The following is a 20041-nucleotide window of genomic DNA, read 5'->3' on the forward strand; positions in this document are numbered from 1 at the left end:
GATGGTAGGGAACGGTGCCCGCCATCAACAGGCTGAGCGGATGATCACAAACTGGTTTCATGATGTCGTGAAACCTTTTCTGGCCTTCTCACCATATTGTTCGCTCACGCCACCGACGCCAGCGGGCACGGACGATTCTGCACATGTAGTGGAATCTCTTTCTATTCATGGATGGGGCAATAATGGGGCATAGAGTCCATTTGGCCTGCATTTTAAGGGCATAGGGGAAGAACTCTCTTGTATTATACATTTTCCATGTTGAGATATATGAATCGAGTAGCTAAGGCAAATAAAACATGTGAGCTACATGATGGAACTATGCAATGTAGGTTGAGAGATTTGGCAGGTATCTCCTGCTGCTGCTTAGATAGAACCTGTGGCATGAAATTTCCAAGTAGCAGTTATCTTTTTACAGCCACAAAAGTCAGTAAGAGTTTAAGTTATGACAAATTCAATGTATGCTTAAAATTGTACGCTGAAAAATTGACGTAGAAATTGCTGGGATGTCCTTTCATTTCTTGCAGAATAATTGCAGGCTATTGTCGTTAGATAGTCACATTCTGTTGCTCAAATACTCTGGAAAATTTCACTCTGAGCCCCTCAGCTGATCAAAATCAGTCCCAAGAGATCACATGATTTTGTGTAAACATATCAGTTGAAAATTGTTTATAACGTTGTCATATGACATGGAAGTATAATTCACGCTTCTCACCACATAGGGCAAGCTGACACTCTTAACTTGATCCCACCATCCCAACCCCTTTTCCCACAATTTCTGACTGACATTCTTCTTCTCCCCTCCCTCTTCAGTTTATCTGGCATTCTTCTCCTGTTTGCTCTATCTCCAGTTTTCTCTCCCTATCCTCTTGCTTCAGTCCAAGCTGTCTTTCTTCCTGCATAACCCCTAGTAAATGCTACTGCTAATTGTTCCTCATCAGATCATGCTGGTGCACTTCTTCCACCTCACCTTTTCAATCCACCCTTCCCACTTAACTCAAAGGGTCATTCTCTTCCGCCTCCTCAGATCATCTTGACTTTATCCTGGTCTCTAAGTGCTGGTCCAAACTCCTACTTATAGCTCCTCTTCCAGTGACTTGAACACCTCTGCATACTGCAAAGGAAATTCATGATCTCACAAATACTGTGAAATGTTTAATCTGGGGAGCAAGAGCAACAAGAAGGAATTGCCAACTGCACTCAACCAGGAGTGCTAATTTTCATTTATGAAAGCAGTCAAGTAGCAATTGAACATTACAGCAACTGAAGAATTAAACACATTCATTTTACTGGTCAAATGCATTTGATTAGAATATAATCCTGGAAAAAGGTCAATTGAATGAATCCATACCTGCACCTGGAATGATTGCCAACTTTGTTTCAACAAGTCCCATTTTTGCAGAGGCAGCTGTAAAATAAAGAGCAGGAATGCACATTGCTCAGAGACATGTTTTACATCCTAATTTTTCATTACTATTTATAAAGTATTCACCTTGTACAACCTTCATTCTTCAAGTTGTAGGATATTCCAACAACCATGATATTATACCCTGAATTGATAGGTTCTGATAAATCAAGTGCCAAGTATTAGTATAAGAAATATGGCCACGATTTATGGATGGAGGCTGCTGAATATGGTCTATTGACACACTGCATAAAACTGCAGTAACTGAACCACTTTGATTTGATGTGAAGCTAAACTGGAAGTAATTTCTGAACCCTCTCGCTAATCTACCAAGATTATGCCATTGTAGGGATTGATGAGTGGGATGATAGCACATGGGGAATCCATATTATTTGAATAATGAGGAAGGTCCTGCTAAACTTAATCCATTTTAAATAAAAAGATGATTTAATATAGATTTTTAAAAGTATGAACAGTTTTGATGAAATGAATAACAAAAGGCTAAACAGGGTGCATTAATTTAAAAGTATCACAGATTTAAAGTGCAGCTAAAGGTGAGAAAAAACAGGTGAAGTGACTTCCAAAAAGTTGACAATCAACTGTTAAGCACATAAAGCACTTTCTGACAAGAAGTGCTATGAACAGCAGCCTCTCAACTGGCCATGGTTAGAGCTCTAAGTGTAGCTGACCAAAGCCTTCCCCACCTATCAGTTTCACTAAAGAAGGCCTCCCCGTTGTGCACTTACCCTGGCACCCTGGCAAGTTGCTGACAGCTCGGGAAATAGGTCCACTAGCTGTAAAATCCAGAATCCTTGGTTAAAACTGTACTTCATTTACCTGTTATAATATTTAGACAATTTACCCAACAGCTGCCCAGGGATTCTGCCAAGGTGAAACTCGGAAGTGTCGGGATCGTGACCAAACATCACTTTTAGGGGATTTAACTCTCCACACACACCCAAATCTCAATTCCCTTGCCTGTAAAAATATTCCCCTAAAATCTAGAATTAGATAAGGCTAATTTCAACAGGAAGACCCAGAGATTGTCCACAGTAAACTGGGATAAACTGTAAATGGTTAAATTGGCAGAAGGTCAGTGGAACATGTTCAAAAAAGAATTTATCAGGATATGGATTCTTTTTTATTCATTCACGGGATGTGGGCGTCGCTGGCTGGGCCAGCATTTATTGCCCTTCCCTTGTTGCCCTTGAGAACGTGGTGGTGAGCTGCCTTCTTGAACCATTGAAGTCCATGTGATGTTGGTACATCCACAGTGCTGTTAGGAAAGGAGTTCCAGGATTTTGACCCAGCGACAGAGAAGGAACGAGGATATATCCCTAAGGTGCAAGAGCTCTATACGCTCCCCCAAAAAATCAGCCAAGGATGAAAGAAGAATCAGAGACAACCTCAAACTAAAAGAAAACCAGAGGAAGTTGCAAAAGATAGCATCCTCCTGTCCTGCTTATGGCTACTCATACCAGGAGATCTGTTGTCATGGTATGTCACGCTCGTCTGTTTTGCACAATCCTCATATATCCACTGTAGGTCATCTTCAACCACTATGTGATGTCCATCATCTAACTACGTCTAGGTCAACCCTTCTTTCTACTGCCCTCCACTTTTCCCTCCAGGAGAGATCTCTGTAGCTTTTCAGCTCTGATCAAATGGCCAAAATTCTGATATTTTCTTTTCTGCATGTCACTTTTTTAAATTGTGTTTTTGCTCTTGCAATTTTAAGCACCTTTTCATTCATATTTTTTTTAAATTAACAGTCATAATGAGTAACCATACAAAACAAAAAGCTTACAATACAGCAATAATTCAATACACTTACATTTGGAAGAGAAAAAAAAAGGAAAAGAGAAGTAGGAGGTAGAAGAAGAAAAAGGAAAGAGAGGAAAAAAAAACCCTCCCCAACCCCTCCAAAAAATAAATAATAAGAAAATCAACTACAATCATAGGTCAGATATAGTTTCACCTGATATAATACATGCAACCTAACTAGGGTCAGTTATATGAAAGTAGAGAGCTGTCGTTCCTCAAAGTAATCTAAGAAAGGTTGCCAAGCTACATGAAATCCATCAGTGGAGCATCTCTTGTGTACTTTACTTTCTCAAGTTTAAGATTCTGCAAAAGATCGCATATCCAATTAGCAAAAGAAGGTGGGGCAGACTGTTTCCAATTTAATAGAATAATACATCTAGCCAATAACATTGAAAAGGCAAGTGCATCAGTCCAAATATTTGTAAGAGGGGTGCCATTTGGTTCCACTCCAAAGGGTGCTGTCAAAGGAGAGGGCTAAATGTTGCTACTGAAAATAAGTGAGACTGATTTAAAATTTTTTATCCAAAACAAAGCCAATTTAGGGCACAACCAGTACATATGAATTAGAGACGCTGGGGAATTATGACATTTCCCACAGGCTGGATCAAAATTTGGATAAATCTTAAATAAGTTCACCTTGGATAGATGGATACGATGTAAGATTTTAAACTATAGCAACTCATATCTTGCATATACAGATGAGGAACGTACACAAGAGAGAATAAACTTCCAGTTATCTTCCAATAAGTCTGAGTCAAAATCTTGCTCTCAAAGAGTTTTTAAGGTAGAAAGGAAAGGGCAGTATAGCAAAAAGATTAGAGAATACAATTTGGAAACAAACCCCCTAACAAAAGGATTTAATTCAAACATAATATCTATCTGTGATTTAGGGGGCAATAAAATATCACAAAAGTATAATCATTCTCATAATATTATTGTGATTTATTGTAAAAGTAGGTTAATATTGTGGTTTGAATAGTTTCTGTGTGTGTGTGTGTGTGTGTGTGTGTGTGTGTGTGTGTGGATATGTGAGTGAGTGATTTAACTGAATTGGAGACAACTGGTCTGAAGGCTTTGACTCATCAAAAGAAGCTAAATTTGAAATGCTAAATATTTAAACATGGCTAATGTGAGGTGAGGAGAATTTGCATCTTTAGGTAAATCAGGGCAGTTTGAATTTAGATGGTAGGATGTTACACCTAGCCATGTTACATCTATGCCAAGCAGTGTGTCTATTTTCCCCAAAGGTTTGCACCGTGAAATGATTTATATTACCAGAAAGCTAAAGTTCCAAAGAGATATGAGAACAATGGGATTTACACTAAAAGGGCGAAACATGTATATAGGAGATTACACCCCCGGTAAGGCAACTGGAGGCTTTTCACACTTCTGGTAGATGTTACGATGTCAGAAAAAGCATCGTAACATCTGCCAGAGGTGTGAAAAACCTCCAGTATTTGTGTACTATGGAAACCGAAGCTGGGAAAAGACACTCTGAATTCTACTGCCCAGGGTATTGTGTTGAATTGCCTGGATCTGTTAAAATTTTTTTTTTTTTTACTGTTGCCTTAATGGGGGTGTAACTGGAAGCTAGATTAATTGGGGGCTTTAGGAGTTATTATAGTAATAATTTGTAGACCTTTGTATGTGCTTGAAATCTTTTCTTTTGTTGATAAATGTTTAATTTAGTTTTCTAAAAGTTTCTAAGTCTTGATGGACTTATTATTGCTGAATTCAAGCCACGCATCTCGAAATAAGTACAAATTGCAAAACCATTGTGATAGCGGGATCAAGTTTCCCTCATGGATTTGATCTGCCTGGCACACATCATCTGCCACCTCATAACCAAAGAAAACTGGGTGATTTTTTTTGTGTGCAAAATTTCTGATTTGTAAATAGTGAAAGAAGTATGTGGGGCAGATCATATTTCCAAGGAGAGTCAAAAGAAGCAAAATTATTATCAATGTATAGTTAGCAAGGGTATTGATGCACCTCGTGTGCCAGACTTGAAAGGCAGAATCTCCTAATGAAGGTGGGAATAAATGGTTTGCATTAAAATCTGTATAAAGAGAGAGATTGCAGCCCAAAGTGTGTTTTGAACTGTGTCCAAATCTTAAGTGACTGTATAACAAAATGGTTTGAAGAAAAGTGACTGGTTGAGAAAGGAATGGAGGAACACAACAGAGCAAGCAAAGATTTGGATTGATAGGAGGTTGCCTCCAATTGCACTCACGCTAAACTAGCCAGGTCCGAACGAAGCCAAAAAGAAATATTACGGATATTAACAAACCAATAATAAAACTGAAATTTTGGCAGTGCCAAAGCACATAACTGCTTGGGACTTTGTAGAAAAACTCTATGAATTCTGGGCGTTTTCTTATTCCAGATAAAGGAAGAAATTCATTGGTCTATTGCAACAAAAAAACGCTTGGGAATAGACAATGAAATGCACTGAAATAAGTACAGAACTTTTGGCAAAATATTCATCTTTACAGAATTTATATAACCAACTAAAGAAAGGGGTAAGCTAGAGCAGCGTGCTAAGTCCTGCTTCGTACGTTCCAACAAAGGGTCAAAGTTGAACTTTAAAAGGTCTCCAAGGGACCGAGTAACTAAAATTCCTAGATATTTAATACTGTTTACTGGGACCTTGAAGGGGAGGATAGAAAGAAGGCAACTCTTTGCAATGGAGTTAATAAGAAAAGTTTCACTCTTTTGCAAAGTAATTTTAAAACTTGAAGAATGACCAAATCACTCAAGAATAAAGATAATATGTGGGAGAGATGAGGTCGGATAGGAGATATAAAGATGCAGGTTATCAGTATATAAGGAGAGTTTCTACTCGACTCCACCCCGTATAACACCCTGTGTATCTCCACAGATCCATGGTGAAATTGTCGGGGGCTCAATAGCAATAACAAAAAGTAGGGGTGGAAGGGGACATCCCTGTCAGGTACCTCGTTGGAGGTCAAAGAGTTTAGAATGCATATTATTTGTACATACTGAAGTGACTGGTTAGGAATACAATAGATTTATCCATTTTTTAAAAATGGGTCCAAATCCAAATTTTTGAAGAGTGAAAAAAGGGTAGTCCCATTCCACTCTATCAAAAGCCTTTACTGCATCTATTGTTATAAGAACCTCAGGGAGAGGAGTAGTTGAATGTGTATAAACAATATTGAAAAGACGCCTTAAATTAGAGAAGGATTGTCTGCTCTGTATAAAACCTGTCTGGTTAGGAGAGATAATGGATGGAAGGACAGATTCAAGACAGTGGGCTAAGGCTTTAGCTAGTGTCTTGACATCTGCATTTAAAAGGGAAATAGGCCGGTATGAACTACAATGCAGAGGATCCTTATCCCTCTTTAAAAGAATAGACAATGATGCCTCACGCAGCATATGAGGGAGCGGTTTAAAATGAAAGCATTCTGAAAACAGAGACAATAATAATGGAGAAAGCTGTGATAAGAATTTTTAATAAAATTCTATTGGAAATCCATCAGGCCCTGATGCCTTATTATTTTGCACGGGTTTAATTGCCTTTAGTATTTCATCTTGGGAAAAGGGTACTTCTAACATATTCATAGAGTCAGGCATTAGAGGTGGGATCTCCAGATTATCAAAGAAAATTGTGAAATAAACCAGGATCTGAAAAGGAGTCTGAGGGTGGAATAAAAATGTTTGAATTGATCACTGATCTCCTGATGATCAGTGGTGATTGACCCTGCTGGAGTGGTGATTTCAGCAATAAGTTGAGAGGAAGCAGATTGGCGAAGCTGGTGAGCCAGGAGCCTGCCGGTCCTTTCACCATGCTTAAAACATGTGCCAGGTGATCTAAATATAAGCTTTTCTGTTTGCTTAGTGGAAAGAAGATCAAATTCAGTCTGTAGAGCCAGGCGCTGTTTGTATAATTCTGGGGTAGGTGCAATAGCATATGGTCCACTAAGAGAATTTGGTCTATCAATTGGGACAATTTTGAGGTATTGCGTTTGTTAAGTTGAGCAACATACTCCCCCAGACAGTAGCAAAGGAAATATCTGGAGTAGTATTAAGTTCCATAAAACTATCTATTTGCAAGGAAATTAATTTAGTAAAATCCGGGTCCGCCAGAAGCAGAGAATCAAGATGCCGTGGCAGATGAGAGACATGTTGGTCATGGAATTATATTGCTAAGACTAAGATCAGAGATCACAAAACTATTGTCTGTACAAGATTGAATTAACAAGAGCAGCCTCTTATCAAAGAAAAAATAGTGAATAGGTATGGTGAACAGGAGAGAAAAAGGAGTATTGTCTTGCTGATGTGTATAGAAAACACCATGAGACTACCAATCCATGTGTATCCAGAAAAGGACTGATGGCTGAGGCTGATTTTGATATTGGAACAGATTTTGTGGATTAGTGATCTAAATTTGGGTCAAGAACACAGTTAAAGTCTCTTCCGAGAAGTAAGTGATACAAGTCTAAGTCAGGTATGGAAAATAAGAACTTTGAAATGAAATGGTGGTTATCCCAGTTGGATGCATATACATTAGCTAGGATCAATGGGCAGTTGAAAAGTCAGCCTTGTACTATGACATAGCAGATATTAGGGTCAGCCATAATCTTCATGGATTAAAATTGCCGCACCTCTCATTTTACTATAAGAGTTAGAAGGTAACACCTGCCCAACCCAACCCTTCTGCATTCGAAAGTGGTCAGATTTACGTAAGTGAGTTTCCTGCAGGAAGGCAATGCCACCTTCAAATGATGTAAATGAGAGAGAAATTTATTTCTTTTAACTGGGTGATTTAGACCTTTCACATTCCAGGTGATAAACTGGATTGGACAACCACCTTTTGAGGCCTAATTATTAATGGACACTATGATAATAAAAGCGTGTCAAAGCATATGAATCCGATAGGTTGACCACTGCATATAAACGATTAATTATGTTTGAACCAGAGCTTATCCATCTAAAGAATATTAAAAACTGACCAAAAGCAAGGTATATGGGCTGAATTTTCTGTTTTGGGGGGGGGGGGGGGGGGGGGGTGGGCGGGTGGCAGAGTGGGAGTGGGCATGGACCTGATCGCCACCTGTGATCGGGTCCACACCACCATTTTATGCAGGCGGGCCTTGCCTGACTCCCGAGGATAGAGGGAGTGGACGGACGGCAGTGGGAGTGCACTGTCTGCCGGGTTCAATGGCGACCCGGCGGCCTGTTTATCAGAAACACTGGCAGCCTTTGCAAGGCTGCTCACAATGTCAAGTGGAAGGGCTCATCAGAGGGCTTCTGGCGAGCTGGCCAGTCTGGAGAGTAGGCCAGCAGAGCAGGCAAGGCTGAAGGGTAGGGCAGCAGGACACGCCAGGCCAGAGAGTAGGGCGGGGGACCATTGTGCCCCTCATTTCTCGGATGACTGCCTTGCTGCCCTCCTCGAGGAGGTGGCAGCACAGCAGGAGGTGCTGGTTGCCCAGGATGGGAGGAGGAAGCCCCTCCACATGATGAAACGTGCCTGGGAGGAGGTGGCGGAGGTGATGAGCTCCCACGACGTGGTGCGGCGCACCTGAATCTAGTGTCGCAAGCGCTTCAACGACTTGTTGTGCTCTGGCAGGGTGAGTACCATGTCGAATTGGTCATGTAATCCAGCAGGTCGGCTTACCCCCATGCTGCCACCCCGCTCCCCAAGTCTGAGTGTAGGGACTGCATTGAATCATTGACGGCATATGTCCTTTGCTGGGTGGGCCAGCAGATATTGCCTATGCTGAGGTTAGCCTGAGAGGGTGATGAAGAGATGTGTATTGCCCCCGCAGCATGTGTTACACTGAGTCCCACATGACTGTTTTGGAGACAACCTGGAAGAGCTGCACCTAGGTGCTGTGTTTGAACTCCAAGACATGTCCAAGTCAGACCAAGACCAAAGGTGTTCCGCAAAGCATGACCCCGACCTCCCTGTCGCTTGCCATTTCAACACACCACCCTGCTCTCATTCCTACATGTCCATCCTTGGCCTGCTGCAATATTCCAGTGAAGCTCAACGCAAACTGGAGGAACAGCACCTCATCTTCCGACTAGGTGTTTTATAGTCTTCCGGACTTAATATTGAGTTCAACAACTTCAGATCATGAACTCTCTCCTCCATCCCCACCCCCTTTCTGATCCCCCTTTTTCCAATAATTTATAAAATTTTTAAAAAAATATATTTTTCTTTTCCCACCTATTTTTAAATTTATTTCGAAGTATTGTTTCATCTCCACCTTTTAGCCCATTTCGATCCCGTCCCCCCACCCCACCCCCACTAGGGCCATCTGTCACTAGCTTGTCCTGCTTGCTGCCCATAATGTCCCATGAGCACATCCTTTAGATAATATTACCACCGTCAACACCCCTTTGTCCTTTTTGTCTATGACATCTTTGGCAGTCTCTTCTTGGCCTCCACCTATCACTGGCCCCCTATCGAGCTCTACCTGTCCCACCCCCCTCTACCAGCTTATATTTCATCTCATTTCTATACTTTTCAGTTCTGGTGAAGGGTCATACAGACTCGAAATGTCAACTATATCCCTCTCCGCAGATGCTGTCAGACCTGCTGGGTTTTGCAAGTTATTTTTGTTTTTGTTCTAGATTTCCAGCATCCGCAGTATTTTGCTTTTATCTTTGTGTGAGTGTTCAGCAGCAGCAGGATGAGAAGGCTCTGGAGCCCTGATACGTGCCACTTTGGTTAGGGTGGGCTGTGTGTGAAGAGAGTCCACGTGCAATTTTCACCAATCAATGCTTGTCTCTCATTTTCAGGAGAAGAACGCTTATAACGCAGCAGAGCGTGCGAGGACTGGCGGCGGCCAGGCGTGGATTTCCATTCTTAGCCGCTTTGAGGAGGAGACCCTGGATCTGGAGAGGTGCCTTGCGCCAAGGTCTGCCGGTGTCGGTGAAGCTGGGGTGCCACAGCCAGGTATTTATGCCCAATAGTGAGGTCAGCATTGTTCTCCCAACATCCACAGCGCTGCTGAATGTTAATTGATTTAATTTTAAAACATGGCTTGACCATTGGTTATGGAAGGATGAGTGCATAATGATCCAAGAGACAGCTATACACTTTGACATTGTCTCCACATTAATTGATCCACTGTCCTTGTTCTTCCTTTCAGCATCATCGGAGTAGGACCGGGAGGAGGAGCAGCAGAGGCCCCCTCTCACACCTGAGGGGCCTGAAGTCTCACCAGCATCACACCGTTTCTGTGAGGTAGGCACCAGCGCAGATACTAGCACCTCGGTGGGAATTCAAATATCGGCTAGTGTCCCGGTGCACAGTGATGAGGGCACATCACAGTCACTGGAGGAGCTGGCAGAGACAGAGAGTGCCCAGGGCACCAGCAGTTGAAGTACTGCTTCAGGGGACCAGGCACATGCTCAGTCGGTGCCTGATGATGTGCCTCTGGAGTCGTCCACGACACAGCAGGTGCAGGAAATGCGGCTGGGTGTGTGGGAGAATCTGGGGGAGATACATGAGGCTATGCTTGGCTTGGTCTCCGTGGTGGAGGAGTCCACGCAGACGTTCGCTGAAGTAATGAGCCACATTTCCGAGCGCCATGCGTCCTCCATGGAGAGGGGCAACTCTCGTGGAGAGGCTTCTCCAGGAGACCTGTCAGGGCTTCCTGGGGATGTGCTCTGACCAGCAAGCCCTCACATCGGCATTGACCCCAGCTAGTCATTGCTAGTGTGGGAGATGGTTTGGGCATCAACTTTCCCAGCTCAGAGCCCATCCGTCCATAGTGAGCATGGAGGTCCGAAGCAACCTCATGTCGGCGCAGCAGTTGCCTAGTATCTCTGCGGGTACCCCTCAAGGTGCTCCGGATGAGGGCAGCAGCTCCTCCGCCCCTCTCCAAGTAACCGTAGTATCCGATGAGGCTGCAACAACTGGGGAGATGCCAGCTGTGGAACTGGCGGCTCCCTCCCAGAAGGGGCCAGCACTGGCTCACGGGCCAAAGGACGACCGCCAAGATCATCGAGGCCAACAGGTCAGTAGAGTCAGCAGGCTGTCTCAGATGCCACTCCGAGCGATGGGGCAGCACCAAGACATAGCACCCAGAAATGAAAACATAAGGCACCTTGGGCACACCACGGGTTTTTCACTGGTGCTTTTGTGCTGGCCCAAGATGATGTTTTCTTTGGTAGCACTATTCTCTTTTTTTTTGGAATAAGTTGGTTTGCTTGACAGAATAAATTCAGCAATGTCACCATGGCTGAGGGTGCCTCTTTTCTTCTGCATGCGTATGGTTTTCAAAACTGTAATAAGTGCTTGGTTGGACATTCAGCTTTATTAACAAGGCCCTTAGTGATTGTTACTAACCTGGCAGATTTTGCACTTAGGTGTTGAGTATCGAGCCTACAGCCCAGGCTTGTCCTGGTGGTCCATCTGTGGTGTGCTAGCTGAAGGTTCATTGGATTAAAGCCTCCTGGGTGTCCCTGCCTCCCTGCAGTATGCCCAGATGCCAAAGGGAAAATTCAGCCCTATATGTATATTTGGAAAAGAGCCAGAAAAAGAGAAAAAAAGAAAAAGGGAGGAAAAAAAGTAGAAGGAAAGAAAAGCTTACATCACCTCCCCAAACAAGGTGAATGCTATCCCTCATAGCTAGTGTACTATTCATTCCTATCTTACCAGTGTGTCTTGAAAAGACAGCCCACATTAAAACAATATGCAATCAAATATCCCAAACTAAAGTATTGTAAAGCTCAGCATATGCTAAACAAGGTGCAGAAACTGTTCGAAGCAACATTTTGTAATACAGTACTCAACAAGAGAGGGAGAATATAAAGAGAGATTCAACTCTCAAAGAATTCAATTGTACATGTGGTAAAAGGTAAAAAAATAAACACCCATAGGGTTCATGCAAAACTTCCCGCCATTAGTGCAGTTTGGACTTAAGATATAAAGAGATTGGTATAACCAACAAAACTTACCGTGTAACAGAACCATCACACATAGTTACCTAATTAAGCATTGAGCACTGTCTTGTCCTGGGCGAAGTCACGATATGACTTATTAAGAGAAGGTACACTTGTGTCCTTCAAAAAGGCTGAAGCTTCCTGCGGCGTGTTGAAAATCTTATTCACTCCGTTGAAAGTTACTTGCAGGCAAGCAAGGTGGAGAAAGCCACATTTAAGTCTGGCTTCACCAAGTTGGGCTTTAGCAAATTTATATTCTCCACAATGCCAGGTTAGATCCCAGAATTGTGTGAAATCATGCAAGCAGACATCGGGCACGTGTCCACATTTCACATCCACTTCCGGAAACACAAGATTGAGGCCACACGATCTCTCTCTCACACACGCACACTTTCCCTTACACAAACCCCCTGATAGCGCGTCTCTTCACCCCCTGCCGCCCCACCCAGGTCCCTCAACCAGTCGCTTCCCTGCCTCCCTCAGTGGCCCAGGCAGTGACTCTTCCCACCATGGGCCCCAGCCATGACTCTTTCCCCACAGGCCGCAGCAGCAACTCTCCCCACAGGCTCCAGCAGCGTCTCTCTCGCCCAAGGTGCCCCAGCAACATCCCGCCCTACCCATAGGCCCCAGCAGCGACTCTCCCACCCACCGACCCTGGTAATAACTTTCTCCCCCACTGGCCCCTGCTGCAACTCTCTCCCCTACTGGCCCCAGCAGCGATTCTCTCCCCCACCATTGGCCTGGCAGCGTCTCTCTGCTCCCACAGGGCCTGGCAGCGACTCCCTCCCCCATGGGCCCCAGCAGCATGTCTCTCCTCCCACCGGCCATGGCAGTGTCTCTCTGCTCCCAAGGTCCTCCAGGCTCTCAGGCCTCAGTCTCTCAGGCCCCACATGCCCCACAGTCTCTCTCTGTCTTTTCCCCTCCTGAAATCCTCTCCTTTCCCCTCCACATACTCACAGGTGCTGGTGTTCACTGCTCCTCCAATCACAGCCTGTTTCTCTCCCACCTTTGCTGCTGAAATGTGGGAGAGGGATGGCCTGTCAATGGAGGAGCAGCCCCTTGCAGAACCTTCAACTTCACATACCTATCTTACCGGCATTTTGAACAGTGGATCCAATGGCCACATAGGATGACTTCAGGTGCTACAATTCGGCCCATGAGCCACTGGTTGGACAAGCCTGATTTAATTGATGGTATGGATAGCCATATATCTAAGTTTGCCAATGACACAAAGAGAGGTAGCATTGTAAACTCCATAGACAGAAACATAAAATTACAGAGATGATAATAGTTGAAGTTAATGAGCAAAACTATGGTAAATAAATTTTAATAAAGGCATTATGAGGTCATTCAGTTTGGACCCAAAAAGAATAGATCTCAGTACTTTCTGAATGGTGAAAAGTTGGAAGCAGTGAAACTCTAAAGAAACTTAGGGGTCCGTGTAAATAGGTTGTCAATAAGTAATGGACTAGTGCAGAAAATAATCAAAAAGACTAAATAGAATTCCAGCCATTACATCAAGAGGACTAGAACACAAGGGAGTAGTTTCTGGGCATCATACCTTAGGAAGGATAAACTGGCCTTGGAGGGAGGGCAGCATAGATTGAAAATAATGGTAATGGAATCCAAGGCTTAAATTACAAGGTGATATTACACAAACTAGGGATATGTTCACTGGAATTTGAAGGTAAAGGAGGGACTTGATTTATGTTTTCAGGATATTAAAGGGAATTGATAGTGTGAATACAGACATTGGGCTGCATATTATGGAGACATGGACTACTCGCCTCCACGGAAGCAAAGGCAGTGTGGAGGCAACTTGCTGGGTGCCAGCTCACCCCTCAGCCACAACATGCTGTAGGTGGGCTAAACAGGCAGCCAGTGAGACTTCCACTCCTCACCGGGAAGGAAGTCCCGCCCTTGGGAGCTGCCGGCTAATCCAATTGGCTGGCAGCTCCAGCAGCCCCAGCAGTGCCAAGAGCCCATTAGGGGCAACCAGACCCAAGAAGGCACAATGGATCTGGAGCAAGATAAGTCCGAGGTATTGGGCGGGGTGGGTTTGGGCAACTTGGGGAGGAGGGTAGGGGTTGGGGGTGGTTGGTTTTACAGAGAAGGAAAGGGCAGGAGGGATACTATCTTAGGGGGCTGTCCCCTGTTGTGCAAAGGGCACCCCATCCTCCCCCGCCCAAATATAGTACGCCTCTTTCCTTCCTACCCTTTTAAAAAGTTTTAAAAACAAAACAGCCTGCCTACTCCTGCCTGACTGCCCACGCCAACCGTATTATGGCGTGGGCAGTTACTATTGGAATCAATTGGCTTGTTAACAAGATTAAATGCCCCACAAGCTAATCAAGTATGGCAGGTGGACTGCCGATTTCAGTGCCACCGTTTTATTAGGGAAGCTTGGGGGTCGGCAAGAAGGTGATGGGGTGTGCGGAAGGTGGCGGAGTGGGCACTGTCCTGTTTTACACGCCACCCCCACACCAAAAATATGCCCGGCAAGGGCATGTAAAATCCAGCCCATTATTTTTTGCTGACTGGGGAGCCTAGGACAAGGGAGCACAGCCAACTTGAGTCAAACCTTTAAGGAGTGGAATTAGTAAACATTTTTACATGCAAAGGGTGGTAGAAGTTTGGAACTCTTTCCAAAAATGGCACTTGATGGTCGGTCAATTGTTAATCTTAAATTTGGAATTTTAGTTAAACAAAGGTATTAAGGGTTATGAGGCAATGATAGCTTTATGGAGTTAGGTCACTGATTAGCCATGATCTCACTGAATGGCAGATCAGGCTTGAAGAGCTAACCCTTGTTCCAATGTTCCAAATGCTTGTATTTCAAATTGACTTAAAAAAGGAGGAAAGAATACAATACATTGATTTACATTACTACTGTTGTTTCTCCATACTTCTATAAATGTAATGCATATGGATGGATGAGATCTAACTGTCTTCATGCTGAGAGATCACCACATAATTAACCTAAGTTGCTTTTTTACTCTTTTGGATTGAACTTGATTTAAAATGATATAAGTTGTTCTAATAGATACTACCCTCCCAGCTGTTAATGGTGTGTACAGGGAGCATGTAACATGCACAGAACATGTGATTTTGTTGCCTATTAATTTTAATGGACAGAGAAATTAAAGGCTGTACACCTGCGATATGCTTTCTGAAAATGACATTCCCTGATGGGAGCACAGGAGAATAAAATCAGTTATAACGTCACCTGAAATATAGTCAAAAATAACATTTAACTCTTAAAGAATTTAGCCCAATTTTCATTCAAGTCATCTGTGAATTTGGACTAATGGATTAGTCCAGAGAGTTTAAGAGAAAGTTGTACAACTACCTCATTATATATATTTCAGCAACTAGATTTTCAATCATTTTAAGTAAATTTTGCATTCATTCTTAAATATTTAAGTTGAATTTTATGTTCCTTTTCACTGTTATACTTTCTAGTTCTGGATTTCCCCAGCAAACTCCAAAATTTGAAAGCAACCTGGTATTACATTCATATTCCTGTGCTTATATTTCTGATATTGTTTTGCATCTTTGATTACTATTTGTAAATGCATCTGCCTGAGTAACCTATTAGTGGAATTTCATATCATGCTTAATCTCAGCATACTGCTGAACACATTTGTGGGCAGAAAATGGCTGTTAAATTTCAGAACATAACATAAGGAATAGGTCTGCATTTGTAACTGCCTCTATCAATTTGGCACTGAATTTTTGGTCTTTTATCTTAAATTAAAGAAAACATATGAATCACAGAATGAAAAAGGACATTCAGCTCAGCAATTTTTTATTGCCACATATCACGCACATTTCAATACTCTCTATGCAACCCATTTCATTTTCTTTCAACTTTAATCAAGTCTGTTTCATATAACCACTAATCATTACACAAAGTGTCAGCTTGACTCAATAGGTAGCATTTTCACCTGTGAATCAAAAGATTGTGAGTTCGAGGGTCCTGGGAGTTACCAGTAGCTGAACAGGACCTGCCATATAAATACTGTGGCTACAAGAGTAGGTCAGAGGCTCAGAATTCTGCGGAGAGTAACCTCCTGGCCCCCCATAGCCCGTCCACCGTTTAAAAGGCACAATGCAGGAGTGTGATGGAATACTCTCCACTTGGGCGGATCAGTGCAGCTCCAACAACAATAAAAAGCACAACACCAACCAGGCAAAGCAATCTGCTTGATTGTCACCCCATCCATCACCTTCAACTTTCACTCCCTCCACCACCAACACACAGTAGCAGCAGTGTACACCATCTACAAGATGCACTGCAGCAATTCACCAAGACTCCTTTGACAGCACTTTCCAAACCCACGGCCTCTACCACCAAGAAGGACAAGGGCAGCAGTTGCAAGGGAACACCACCATATGCAAGTTCCCCTCCAAGCCACACACCACCCTGACTTGGAACTACATTGCCATTCCTTTACTGTTACTGGGTCAAAATCCTGGAACTCCCTTCCTAACAGCACTGTGGATGTACCTACACCACATGGACTGCAGCGGTTCAAGAAGGAGGTTCAGCACCACCTTCTCAAGGGCAATTAGGGATGGGCAATAAATGCTGGCCTAGCCAGCGATGCCTACGTACTATGGAAAAAAAAAATTTAAAACGTCATTCATAGTTTGAGGATATAATTCGACTGATACTTCACTGAAGTAGTGCTGCATTCTCAGAGGCATTATTCTTTGGACAAAACCTTCAAACCAATGTCTGTCTGTTTCAGTGGTTCAAATGGATAACAAAACTTTCATGTCATTATCTGAAGAAGGCACAGGTTTCTCCCAACTGTTTTCCAGCTTGATCAATATTCTGTCAGTATTTTGCTGAGATCTTCTTTGCATTTGAAGCCTTTCTGAAAGATATATAAGGCACTAAACAAATGTGAGTCTTCCCTTCTTTTCACTTCAAAAACAAAACTGGATACAGCTTAGGCTATTGGCCCTGATAACATCCTGGCTGTCGTACTGAAGACCTGTGCTCCAGAACAAGCCCCGTACCCAGCCAAGCTGCTTCAGTACAGCTACAATACTGAGAGCTACCCAACAATATGGAAAAATGCCCTGGTATGGTCTGTCCTCAAAAATCAAGACAAATCCAGTTTGAAGAGCCTGAGTCATGAGGATTTAAAGGAGACTGGAAGATTTGCCTAGCCTGGGCTAGAGAGAAGGAAACTCCAGTGCAACCCTCACAGTAAAAAGTCAGTTCTGGGATTAGGGGCAGAATTTTGCCCTTGTTGGCCGGGCTCGGCGGGGGCGGTCAGGAAGCCGGCTGCTGCCTGTGATCGGACCACTCTGCAATTTCATACTGACGGGCCAATTGAGGCCTGCCCAGCGTGAAACGCAGCTCGTCACTGGCCAGGAAGGGCCGAGCGGAGGCAGGGGCCTGTTGGCCACCGGGTCCAATGGAGGCCTGGCAGCCTGTTTGAAAATAGCCCAAGCAGCCCCAGAAAGGCTGCCAGGGAAGGATGTCTGTCCACTGCTGCAAGGATGGAGTCCAGAGTGTCAGCAAACGCCAGGCGGTTGAGCAGGTCAGCAGGGGAGGCACTCGGCCCCCTGTTTTCCGACAAGTGCCTCGCTGCCCTCCTGGAGGAGACGGCTGCCAGAAGGGACACCCTTGTACCCAGAGATGGGAGGCGGAGGCTACCACACATCACCAAGTGGGCATGGCAGGACGTGGCAGCATCAGTGGAGAGAGAAAGAGTTAACATTCTGAGTCCGTATGACCCTTCCTCAGAGTTGCAGAGAAGTGGAAATATGATGAAATTTACACTGTTTAAGTGGGGGTGGGGCAGGTGGAGCTGGATAGAAGGCCAGTGATAGGTGGGGACAAAGGAGGGATTGACAAAGATGTCATGAGCTAAAGGATAAAGGGAGCATTAATGGTAGTGGTTAGTGCTAAAAGAAAGGTGCCAATAGTGGCATAAAGGTAAGAAAGCAGAATGTGATTAAGGGTAACATTGTATGAAAGAACAACATGGAGCAAGTGACAGATGACCCTGTAGGGGTTGGGGTGGTGGGAGGGGTGGTGGTGAGGAAAGAAAAGATAGAAAATGGGATAAAAAAGGGGATAAAACCATGGATAAATGAATAAAGATAAAATTAAGTGGATAAAATATAAAAATGTATGTAGAAAAAAGGGATTAAAAAAGGGGGTGAGGATGGAGGAGAGAGTTCATGGTTGTTGAAGTTGTTGAACTCAATGTTAAGTCTAGAAGGCTGTATGGTGCCTAATCAGAAGATGAGGTGCTGTTCCTCCAGTGTGCCATTGGGCTTCACTGGAGCATTGCAGCAGATCAAGAATGGACATGTGGGCATGAGAGTAAGACGATGTGTTGAAATGGCAAGGGTCCAAAGTTCTGGTTCATGCTTGTGGACAGACTGGAGGTGTTTTGCAAAGCAGTTACCCAGTCTGCGTTTGGTCTCCTTGATGTAGAGGAGACCACATTGGGAGCAGCGGATGCAGTAGTCCAAATTGAAGTAGGTGCAAGTGAAGTGCTGCGTTTGGGTCCATGGACGGTGAGGAGGGGGGAAGTAAGGGGGCAGCTGTTGCACCTTCTGCGATTGCATGGGAAGGTGCCATGAGAAGGGGATGAGGTGTTGGCGGTGATGGAGGAGTGGACCAGGAGGGAATGGTCCCTACGGAATGCTGATGGGGGTGTAAGGAGAAGATGTGTTTGGTGGTGGCATCATGATGGAGTTGGCAGAAGTGGCGGGGGATGAACCTTTGAATGTGGAGACAGGAGGTGTGAAAAGTGAGGACAAGGGGGACCCTATATTGGTTCTGGGAACGAAGACAAGGTGTGAGGTCAGAGGCAAGGGAGATGGGTTGGACACAGCTGAGGGCCCTGTCAACCACAGTGAGGGGGAAATTTTTACTTCAAGTGACAGGGAGATGCCAGCCATGGCACTGGCCACTCCCTCCCAGGCGGGGCCAGCACAGGCTCCACTGGCCAGTGGATGATGGCCAAGGTCATCAAGGCCAACAGGACAGCAGAAGTCAGCAGGCTGTCTCTAACGCTGGTGCCAGCAAGTGGGGAGCACCTAGACATAACACTTGTAAACGTAAATTTAAAGCACATGAAGCACAAGAGGGACTGCTCATGGGTGATCTTATGTTACCCCATTTTTTTCTTTTTTAATAGTGTGACTGCCAACACCGGTTTCTTTCTGGTCAAGACTATGTGAGTTCAAAATTTGCTTTTGTGTTATTGGCCTGAGTATGCCTCATTTGTCTTGTATGTAATGCTAGACATGGTTGGCTCGAACCTTTATTGCACAGGCACTGAGTGTATCTTTGGGGCCAAGGAAAGGGCCATTTGTGCGATCCACGATGGATGAGGCAGCCCTGGCATGAGGTGGTAGCTCTTGTTTGGCAGCCAAGCTAAAGAAGCGTTAGATCAGGGGGTCCCTGGTGTCCCTACCTCCCTGAAGGTTACCAAGATTTGGCTCCACAGCATTCTCCTCATCATGCTCCTCTTCCGACACACTACTGGATTCATCCTCTGTGACCTGTGTAGCTGCATCAACAGCCTCTTCCTCCAGTGGATCCCCCCCCCACCTTGCCAGTACCAGATTGTGGGGAGCGCAACATGCAACCACTATCAGTGGCAACCACTCTGCAATGTGCCCCCTGAATGGTCCAGGCAGTTTCCACCCACACAGTCGAAGCTGATTTCAGGCCCGATCACCTGGCAAATGGAGACTCACGGTTTCCCTTGGCAGGAAGTGCCTCCTTCAGCAATACACCTCGGACATATTGAGGTAGCTGTTTCGCCACCTGTAAACTCTGGCAGCAGCATAGTGACATCTTCTGCGGCCCCTTCCGCCTTGGACTTCCTGCTGGCTCTGCGTCCCTTATGCCTG

General features: G+C 44.4%; 1 protein-coding gene across 2 annotated transcripts in view; it reads right to left on the reverse strand.

The window, feature by feature from the left end:
• auh (AU RNA binding protein/enoyl-CoA hydratase) overlaps positions 1-20041 on the reverse strand; it is a 361819-nt gene that overhangs the window by 135903 nt on the left and 205875 nt on the right. For both annotated transcript variants that reach the window (XM_041185257.1, XM_041185258.1), the window contains exon 6: positions 1349-1405. In XM_041185257.1, coding sequence (XP_041041191.1) covers positions 1349-1405 — 57 coding nt within the window. The remainder of the gene's footprint in view (positions 1-1348; positions 1406-20041) is intronic.

Source organism: Carcharodon carcharias, chromosome 4, assembly GCF_017639515.1.
Source record: "Carcharodon carcharias isolate sCarCar2 chromosome 4, sCarCar2.pri, whole genome shotgun sequence".
Taxonomy (NCBI): Eukaryota; Metazoa; Chordata; class Chondrichthyes; order Lamniformes; family Lamnidae; genus Carcharodon; species Carcharodon carcharias.